The 10,621-nt window shown below is 45.3% G+C and overlaps 1 protein-coding gene across 2 annotated transcripts in view; it reads left to right on the forward strand.

Annotated features, from left to right (window-relative positions):
* The window catches only part of mid2 (midline 2), a 67,975-nt gene extending 57,601 nt beyond the window's left edge, over positions 1 to 10,374 (forward strand). For both annotated transcript variants that reach the window (XM_076159632.1, XM_076159633.1), the window contains 2 exons: positions 7,183 to 7,390; positions 7,735 to 10,374. In XM_076159632.1, coding sequence (XP_076015747.1) covers positions 7,183 to 7,390; positions 7,735 to 8,155 — 629 coding nt within the window. In that variant the 3' untranslated portion in view covers positions 8,156 to 10,374. The remainder of the gene's footprint in view (positions 1 to 7,182; positions 7,391 to 7,734) is intronic.
* Positions 10,375 to 10,621: the final 247 nt, after the last annotated feature.

A 10,621-nucleotide genomic window follows, 5' to 3' on the forward strand; every position in this document is an offset into this window, starting at 1 on the left:
TAATAAAGTGGCGGCTGAGATCAGCTCCCTCAAAATGTTCCTCGACGACGTAGAGAATCGGTCTTAAATTGCAGTATTAGAGAAGCCAGAGTTAAATTGAGATGACTTGTCAGTTTCTCTTAACTGCTGTCAGGATTCTGGCGGAGGCATTTTGGATTAACTGCAATCTGGACACACTCTGCTGGGTAAAACAGGTATATAGGCAGCTGCAGTGCTCCAGGCATGATGATCTCTCTCTCCCTCTCCCTCCCTCTCCCTCGCTTAAGTGGACCCGTGGAAAATTGAGCGCGGCGGCCCTTTAACTCCGTCCTTATGGCATTAGAGTGGATTACAGCCTCAGTGTGATGTGAGGGTGACATGATGTTCAGGGGCTTTAGAGGTGAGGCGCAGGGTATCCGCAGACGGCAATGCGTCTCACTGTCACAGCCTGTCTCACTCTCTTCTGACAATATAGAAGTAGTTATTTTTAATATAATCTGTTGTCTGTCTGTCTGTCTCTCTCTCTCTCCTCTCACGTTGATTACCAGTTGTTCCATCCTAGTGGTGGTCAGGCTCGTTTACTCGTCTAATGCTGAAAGACAATCTCCTTCTCATCGTCCGTCTCTCACACACTCCACTCCCCGTGGTCCCCCCTGTTCTCCCACTCTCTGGCACTCGCCCCTCTTTTCCTCCTCTTATTTGTGCTGGCAGTCAGTGTTATCTGGGGGGGGGGGCTTGTCCACCCACAGCCCAGTTTGGCTGAGATTGTTGTGGGCCCTGTGATTGGCAACCGGCATTTTTCTCCGTTGCGAGGGTCCAGACAAGCTCGACCAAAAAAACAACAAACAAAAAAAAACATTCAATATTTTTAGCACAGTGGCTGGTGTGCACGGGGACACCTGCAGCGTGTGTCTGTCTCTGTCTCTCTCTGTCCCTTGCGCTTTGCTCTTCAAGTCTAGTCTCTCTAGTCACTCTCTCATCTTCATTGTTTCAGTGAAATATGCATTCACACTGAAGCTCTTCACTGATCCAATTCTACTGAAGCTGAGTGCAGTGTTTTCGCGGTTAAAATAGGTCACAACCAAACTGATCATGAATTTCTCCCTCTGACGTGCTTATTTTCCCCGCTGCAGACTAATTCTTAAGCAGTTTCTTTTTCTTTTTTAGCTGAGAAGCACAACTTCTTTCCAGGCTGTGGAATCCTCTTGTTCTGTCTGTGGCTCGATTGGAGGCTTTTGGCTGTCACATTTTTTAGGATGAGAGGCTCTCGGGGCTTTTAGCCTAAGCTCATCATATTTCTAGCAAAGGCTTGCAAAGCACAGAAGGCAGTGACAAGTAACACAGATACTGGAAAGTCACACATTACAAGCGTGTCTATTCAAATAGCTCTTAGTAGTCCCAAAGTGTGTGTGAAACGAATTTGAATGCAGCCAACTGTGTCGGTGTAGCAGCGCATAAGTAAGCGTGAGGTCCCCTGCCAGTTTTTCTGTGATTTTATTCATCTATAAGAAAACTGATGCCCCAAATCGAAGACTGTGACCTTAAAATGTCAACTCTCACATTGACTGTATAGATCACTGTAGTTGGACCTCCTTGAACACAAAGAATCCAGAAAAGGTAAGAACATCCGGCTCTGCTTAAGGTTGTAGGGACGATAGTGTAGGGGAATAAATAGTCAAAGGTACAGAGACTGAGGCTCCTGCTTTGCTTTCCTCTGCTGGACGTTCAGATTCCTTAGTAACTTCTCTTCTTCTGACCTTCAGTCTCCCTCTGTGACCCCTCTGGCTTTCTTCTGGCGATGCATGTGATCTCCTCCTCTTTCTTTGGTTGCTCTATGCCATCTGTCCATCCATCCCAGAGGCAACGCTAATCTCCCATTTTTACTTTCTGTGGACACAGATTACGAGGGAGTATTGTTTTTGTAATCGATACACGCTCAAGTTACACACACAAAGCAACCAAGCAATGCCGAGTTTGCTACAGTAGACAAACCCTTGCCAAACAGTGCAGGTGATTGGACCAGAGACAGCTGAGATGACCCCTGTGTCCTTCAAGATCTGTACAAATCTCCTTATCAAAGTCTTTAACGCATGCTGTCATAAAAACATATCATATTTTTGGGGAGGAAAAGCCTGAAAAGATTTCACAGACATGTCAAAATCCCATCTTCTATTCAGCTGTAGGCACAACACAGTAGCCCTTCCTATCCATGCTGCTGCAGCCCTGCGGTGCTCCTCTGTTGGCTGGCTGGATTTGCTTTGACATTTAGAATGACATTATAGAGTCGTAAGGCTTTCACAAGCTTTTGAAATCAGTCCAAATTCATATTTGAATATTTTTTTCTCATTGGAACACGAGCAGCTGAAAGCGACACAGAAGCAGGTAGGATTTACTATTAGTTTCACTGAGCTTCGACATTCGCTGCCAACATGAGAATCAACTTCCAGGAGCTTGAAACACGTATGAATTAAGTATGATGTCCTTCAGAAGGGGGTTAAGTAGTGTGCGTAGATAGGTGTGTGTTCGTGTGTGTGTGTGTGTGTGTGTGTGTGTGTGTGAGGACGTCTTGCTGCTATTACCGCATTTCTGCATTTTCCCCTCGACGAACTGTGACCACGTTCCTACATGACTGATTCCTAAAGCAAAGAGTGGAACGTACAGCAACACAGAGAGAAATAGTATGGAGGCGGATGGAAAGTGACAGATTGAGAGATGGTGACATCGAATAGCTCTTTGCAGGAAGGAGTGTGTGCGGACCTGAGTGCCCTCGGTCCACTTTTTTGCTCTTTACTGTTTAGTTAAGTTCAGGCCTCAGCAACACACACACACACACACACACACACACACACAGAGAGAGAGATGGACACAATTATTTCCCCAATCCATTTACAGTGTGTAAATCAATATTTTAAGTCACTAGGGAGGATGTTGCCTTTACACACATTATAGATATGGTAAAAGCTTTAAAAGTGCTGTATTTATGACATATTTCTAAGAATAGGCCTCTTTTTTACATTCAAAGAGTCCAACCAAGATCCTGTGGTTGAGCTGCGTCTCTTATTTGCAGCTCTACTGTGCACATTGAGTGAACCACGCGGTTTTATGTACAGGCAGCACGGCCATACACTCACTTTGAAGTCACACTTTGTGTCTATATCCAACCATTCGTTAAGGCAGGTACGTTTAAATGTGTTATGGAGGCAAAGGACCAATCAAAGCTTTCGCTGCATTCCAGAACCCTTTTTGCTTTGCTGGAAACGAGCGAAGCAGCATGCTGTGTCTTTCTATTTTCACTTAATTGTACACACACAGCAGGGCTCCAGGACTCTTAAATGTTATTTTTAAAGGGTGCTATAAAGAATCATTCCTATCTTTTGAGCATGTTTGGCACAATCTGCTCAAAACAGCAGCGCCTTTGTTTCACATTTACTCCTCTCCAATAAGGGCAAAGCCTCAATCATCAACATTCATTGTTTACATTTTTAATTTCGTGCTGCTACATGATATAAAACAGAAAACCCAGAACGGCAATAATCCAGGCTTAAATATGTCTTTGTGTAGCAGTTCTGTTTTAGCTGTTGGTAAATTTGGATTATGCATATTGTGTGTGTCAAAATAAAAGATATTCTGAACAGGGTGATTGGCGCTCTTAAAGGCGGCAGCTGTGTGTGTGTGTGTGTGTGTGAGCAGCGAGTGCTTGAATGTGTGCAATTCCCTGATTCCGGTCGCTACATTGTGTAAGCAGTTAAAGCTGAAAATATCCTATCAAGGCGCCCCAGGGGTACACATACATCTTTACTTCGTGTGAAAAGACCTGCAATAATATTTACCCAACATGCATTCTTATGACAGCCCTCAAGTTAGCACATCGCCCCTGAAGTAAACACTGGGAGGTGGAGAGGAGAGGACGGAAGAGGAGCTGATGGTAGAGAGGAATGCGGAGAGTAACTGACGAGAAGGAGCGGGAGGGAAGAAAAGGAGGATAGGTGTGGTTAATGTGCCGGACACAGGCCAGGATTTAGGAAGAACCCAAAAACTCCCTGAAACAAACCACGATCTTGCTCACATTGACATGATCAGTTGATAAACACACCAGCAATCTCTGTGTGACTGTTAAAGGGGAAACCTAAGTAAACTTTCTTTTCCTCGATTTTACTCTAATGAACCAATGACAACTTACTTTCCCAAGCGCTTCCTTAACCACAAAGAACTATTAAGTGGACCCCAACAACACTTTCGCCGAGCTAACATCGGTGTCAGCACATCGCCGAGTTCATTAGAGTGTGAATTCGGAGAGGAACAAGACTTGTTAACTTAACTTGTTTCCTTTAATAGAGGAAAGAAGAGTTTTTCTGATTATCTGGGTGTGTTCTGGAAAGTCGCTGAGGGATGAGATGCGATACGAGTTGGAAGTTGTAATTACTGTGCATCTAAATGATTAATGAATTCCGAGTCCAATCAGTGTAAAATCTCATGTTTTCACCCACAGTCTGTCAGCGTGGTTGACTTACATGTTACATATGGTTCAGGCGATTAGAAGCCGTGCAGCATCCCGTGGTGCATTTTAATGGGATGGAATAATTAGCGTGTGTTACGTGGGCGTAGAGAGGAATGGACGGGAAGCAGCGTCTCTATTTCACATTCGCTTACTTATCAGTTAAGCAGTCGCATTGATAACTTTCATTAGATGGGCAGCTCAGTATAACCCTGAGCAAAAATGTAAGGCAAGGGAAATGTGGAAATAAAGTCGATTACTCACCTCGTTTAAGTCTTTCAACTGACCAAGGACCCGAATATCCCGTTTTACACTTCCCCCATCGCTCGCCGCTTTGTTCCCTCTCTCTTTATTCCTGACGCTGCTTCTTTTTGTGCTTTACACGTTTCCATTAAAGTCTTCTCGGTTTGTAATAATGCCGAGCTTCAAGGCAGGAAGAAAGAGGACAGTTATCACCTCATCAGACGTTTGCAATCATCTCTAATTAGTATTTCAGCAGTCAGCACAGTAACAAGTTGCAATCTGTGTGAGATGCTGCTTGAATCTAACCATGTGTTTGTGAGTTCAATGTGTGTAAATGTCTGTCTGTTGCACGTAACGAGACAAACACTCAAACCTCCCACGACTCCTCAAAGCCCCACGACTCCTTCATGTACAAGGTTGTATTCGGGAGAAGAGAATAAAGACGTGCAATTCATTTGAATAGCAGAATAAAGTATAATACGGTTTTATTTCTAAGTGGAGCGGCGCTCACAGCAGCATGCAGAGAGCACTTTGGCCACAGAAGCAGTCAGGCAACTGGTGGAATTAATGTTAATTAGGTTTTGCTGATAAAAATCCAGCTACACATCTTCTTTATTTTAAACTTGACTCCATTCTAGCTGTTATCTCACTCTGCAGATTGGTTCTTTACACTTTGCCAGCAATAAGCGCCAACATTATTCACATTTAGCTCCGACTGCCGTCCAATCCAATACAGCACTCGAGGCAAATACCAGCACGCTCATGGAGATCACAGATTTCGTTGAATTGTTTGTTGTATTGTATATTATATGTAGGAGATAATGTATTGTTAACAGAAAGATCGTGACATGACACAAAGCCGCACCTTGGTGATCGGACCGCCCTGAAAAATCGCAATTGCACATTTCCATTAGTTGTGAGATGCAAAATACAGAATTCCAGGACAGCTTTTAGGATGCTATGTTAATGTTGTGTCTGCAATGCCAGTTTGCAGGGAGTTAGGATGACTGGCAAGCTGCTCTTAGTGATACAAGATACAGCAGCTGGGCGATGTGACACAGGTACGTTCAGCTGCCATTAAGAAATAAAGAATAAGAAAATAACCTGACCTTGGAATGCATTGGAATTAAATGTAAGATGAAGCGGCATTCAGCCTCTTCAAAAGCAGCACAGAGTAAAATGCTTGACAGTGGTGATGTGCACAGTTTCCATTTACAAGTATCCTGCTCATTTTCAGCGTTTCCACTTTGCCACTGAGGTCTACTTGTGTGAAGGACTGAGCGGATAGTGTTTGTGTACGCGTGTTTGTCCTTAGCCCGTTTCGTTCGTTCCCCAACCTCGGGCCCGGCCCAGGCTCTCAGGAGCCTTCCCCTGGAAAGACATGACAAAGCCCCAGTGTTTGGAAATGGCTGCGCTGGCAGTGATAAGCAGTTCAAAGAAGAGAGCGCATTAATGTAATTGGCTGCCAGCAGCACATTGGCCTCATCGTCTTATATCCACATGCAGTAACACACACTCGCCATGACGATTATTGGAACGGAGCGTGCGAGAGGGGAGAAAGGATAGAGAGGATGAGAAAGAGAACTGGGCGAAGAGAGACGAAGGGAAGGGCAGATAAGGGGGGGGTTGCGGAGGGAGAGGAGTTGGGGGTCGTCATTGTGTTGCTCATTAAGCCATGCGAGGCTCAGGGAGGCTGAGAGACGAGATGAGAGGTGTCAGAGTTAAATGTCAGGCCTGGGCGGGACGTGGATGACCTCCAAGTAACCAAAACACACACACACACAGACACACACAGAGAGAGATAGAGATGAGAAATGTTCCACACCAGCCTCATTCTATCCTCTGGAGTCATTCTCCTCCTCACTCCTTCCTCTGTCACTCACCTTGTTTTGCCGTCTCAGTTCTCCAGCCATTACGTCCAAATAGCAGGTGTCTCTACAAATTGAATTGTTGCGTCCAGACAGCAGCATTTCCACTAAATGGCCTAACTGCTGGCTGCTGTTGTTGAAGTGGAGGCGATTTCTTCAGCTAATTTCCGAGTCTGTTTGATGGAAGACGCAGAGGAGAACACCGGGGCGGCTCCCGTCATTCACCGAACACTTTCACCAAACGCCAAACTGCTTTGAAGTTTATAGTTTCTCCAGGATTCCTTCTGCTGTGAATTCTCTGTTTGCTGCATTTCTAACCTTCCTCCTGTTTCTGTATTCTGATTCTCCTCTTTCACGTCTTGATGTTTGTGTCATCTTCTGCCGTTTCTACCCTTGAACGCATCACAGCAGGAGTTTCACTTCAAAAATACCTTGTTCATTTTTGATACTGTACCATTGCTGAAGCAACAAACTACGACTAAACCAACACTTTCATGTCTCTGAACTAGTTTGTAATACTTTAGATTGGTACTACAAGCAAAAATGATGATGATGATAATGTAAATGAATAATAACCCACGTTCTTTCTTCTCCCAGGTCAGCCCTTCAAGCTGGACCCAAAGACGGCCCACAAGAAGCTGCGGCTGTCCAACGACTGCCTGACCATGGAGAAGGACGAGAGCTCGCTGAAGAAGAGCCACACCCCCGAGCGCTTCAGTGGCACGGGATCCTACGGCGCCGCAGGCAACGTCTTTATTGACAGTGGGTGTCACTACTGGGAGGTGCTGCTGGGAGCATCCACATGGTGAGACGCACACACACACACACGCACACACACACACACACACACATGAGTGATGAAGGAGTGCCTTGTATAAGTGTAACCCAGCATCAGAACCTTCTTTGGATTCGAGTTCATAACAGCCTTGATTAAAACTCCACAGACACACACACACACACACACTTTATCCTAATTATATTCTTTTCACTAATTGGCTGTAGAGTCGACCCTCTTATGCAGGAAGGACCCTCAGGGCCTGTCCTTATCTTGCGCGTCCTCAGCATGAGGTTGCTTGACTCAGCAAGTCAATTCATTAAGACACCGGTTTCACTTCACTAATGCATTCCAAAATGTCCTCTCCCTCACAGGTATGCCGTCGGCGTGGCTTACAAGTCTGCCCCAAAAAACGAATGGAGCGGTAAGAACTCATCCTCATGGGTGTTCTCGCGCTGCAACAACAACTTTGTGGTGCGCCACGACGGTAAGGAGCTCCTGGTGGAGGCCAGCTTGCAGCTGAGACGCCTGGGCGTCCTGCTGGACTACGACAACAACACGCTGTCTTTCTACGACGCCATGAACTCCCAGCACATTCACACCTTCGACATCTCCTTCCTCCTCCCGGTTGTTCCCACTTTCATGATTTGGAACAAGTCAGTCATGATCCTCTCAGGGCTTCCCGTCCCCGACTTTGTTGATAGCTTGTCACCAGATCAAGAGCTGCAGCAGCAGCAGATGGGCCTCTGCCGCCAGGAGTCTCCATACTTGACCGGGTTGAAGACGTTGCACTGAGCAAAGGCCCACTGATGGCCTGACAGTGGACACCTGACTGCAGCTTGATTTGGAGCTGATGGACAGCGTCGCAGTGGCGGAATACTGTTTGAGTGTGAACTAGTTACTTTCTTATAGATATGGAAAGTGTTGGAAATATGCACAGCGGTCTGGAAAGTGTCTGTCCGTTCACTCTGAAGCCATCCTTTGCTTTTAGAGTCCATCGGTGAATGGAACAAGGTCTCCTGAGGAAGACGGCTTTGGTCTGTCACTGGGCAGGGCCGGACTCCTGGCTTCCCCGGCCAGTTGCGGTCTCCCCTTTTAATTTATCTTCCTCTTTTTGACCCTAGGCGGAAGAGCAAAGGAGGGAACGTTTTTGTCGCAGCATTTCAGAGTTCCAAACAATAGCGTGTGGATGCATTTTGTGCATGCAATTAACAAGACTAAGCAACTAAAAATAAAAAAGTGGTTTTGCAAAGTAAAAAAACGTCAACGGCAATTATGAAGATCGCTCACGTATGATAACTTCGTTTTTACGTCGCTGAGACCGGCTGTGACAAACTCGTCCTTTCCTCAGCCTCTCTCCTAGATTTGACCCTGCGACCTCTCTTTTTCCTCAACGGGTCTCGGCTTCCTAATGGCCGGAAGCGCGGCGCTCCTCCCAGGCCGACAAACAGGGAAGGAAGGTGGTGGGAGGCAAGACTTGCATCATGTTGACTACTCAGCTTGTATAATAAGAGGTTTATTGAATATTAGAGGAAAACGTGTTGATTATTTATGAGAAGACAAGATGGTTTACTTACTATTAATCTCAACGTGTTCATGACGCACTTTTTCTTTAACGTCATTCCCCCCTCGCTGAGAATGAAGGATGTGTCAGGGTGATGACGATGGCGAGGGAATGTGACAACTAGCACTACTGCAGAGTAATCCCAACTCACTATTGCTCCCCGTTTGCTCTTTTCTATAGCATAAAGTAAATTTAACTAAAAAGGGATGAAGATGATATTTATGTGATTTTAGGTTTATTTTTTAATCATGAGCTTACATCAGTTCACTATGTTGATGATTCAGGGAAGGAGGGGGTTAACACTTTAACTTGCTGTCTGTGTGTTGCAATGTCATGGCATGGTTGTGTTTCTCTCTGTGATTTGTTAACACACACAAACACACACACACACATTCACACACACACGTACCAGCAAACACACATACTTGTCAGGGTTTTGTTTTCCGGCTGACCTCGTTGTGATAGTGCATGAAGCCAAATCCTCATCGCGATGAACTTTCATCCCGCCTGACCTCAAACGCCGCATTCGTCGAAGTAAAAGCTGAGGCTGGGCCAGATTCCAGGGTTTCCTGATCTTAGTTTGAGATTTGAAGGCCTCGTGCCGGTCGACACCGTCTCTCGAATTCGATACTCAGACAATCAAAGTGTTTGAAGGGATGAAGACGCTTTAGGGAGGGAACAGAGCGAGGGGGGACGGGGAGGGGGCGTACAGTGACACGTGACGTTTTGTTTGACGGAAATGCAAGATTGGTGTTTGTTGGATTTGACCTGTAAAAAAGCCTGAGAACGAATTACAAATCCTTCAAATCGCTGCAAGCCGACATCGATTCAAGACGAGTCGGCGAAAAGAGGGAGACAAAATAAAAAACACAAGAATAAAGCAGAAAATATGGCGGCTGCAGTCGTGATTAATCGATTCTCTCATCGATCGCCTACAGAGCTCAGACAGCACAGATGATCCACGGGTCCCCGACTCCCTGACATCCTGGTGAATAACGTCAGCCACACGCTAGAAATGGCCGCGCGTTGATTTGTGATCCGAACTGACAAGCTCAACTCATCTGCAGCCCCGGGGGGTCACTGCATGATTACGTGACCTCGCGGCGAATTTCAGAACTCTCTCCATATCTCATGTGGGGGTTTTACTGCAGATTGCATATTTCCTCCTTTCTTTTCTTTGCTTTACAGAAAATAAGCGGTGACAAGAACATTCAGACACGCAATTCTCATCGCTAAGCATATCAGCTCGTTTGCAGTGGTCTTTCTTTTTTCAGTGTCACAGATCAATACAGTAAAACAATATATATATATACGGTGAATGATTTCCACTCCTCGTAGTGCCGTGTAGTATCTTAGAGGCCATGCAGTAGCTTCTGGGTTTTGCTTTTCCATTTGTGTTACCTTGGAAGATTTTTTTTTTTTTTTTACTGGCCTCCTCTCCTTTTTGGTATTTGGACCTAAATAAACAGCACAAAAAAAAGCAGCATTGCATTCCCGCAAGGCTTTCTGTTTCAATAGATATAGCAAAGATAACTTTAGCGAGGAATGTAAATTATAGGTGGGGCGGGGGGGGGAAATATATATTATATAAAATTGTATAATATACAAAATATATACGAACCAATGTTATTTATGTGAATTTAAGTCCAATTAAAAAAGTCTGATCCCAAATTGTTTGTGTCGTGTTGCCTGGGCTG

This window comes from Genypterus blacodes, unplaced genomic scaffold (genome assembly GCF_046128005.1).
Source record: "Genypterus blacodes isolate CSIRO-AG114 ecotype Tasmania unplaced genomic scaffold, CSIRO-AGI_Gbla_v1 ptg000098l_1, whole genome shotgun sequence".
Taxonomy (NCBI): domain Eukaryota; kingdom Metazoa; phylum Chordata; class Actinopteri; order Ophidiiformes; family Ophidiidae; genus Genypterus; species Genypterus blacodes.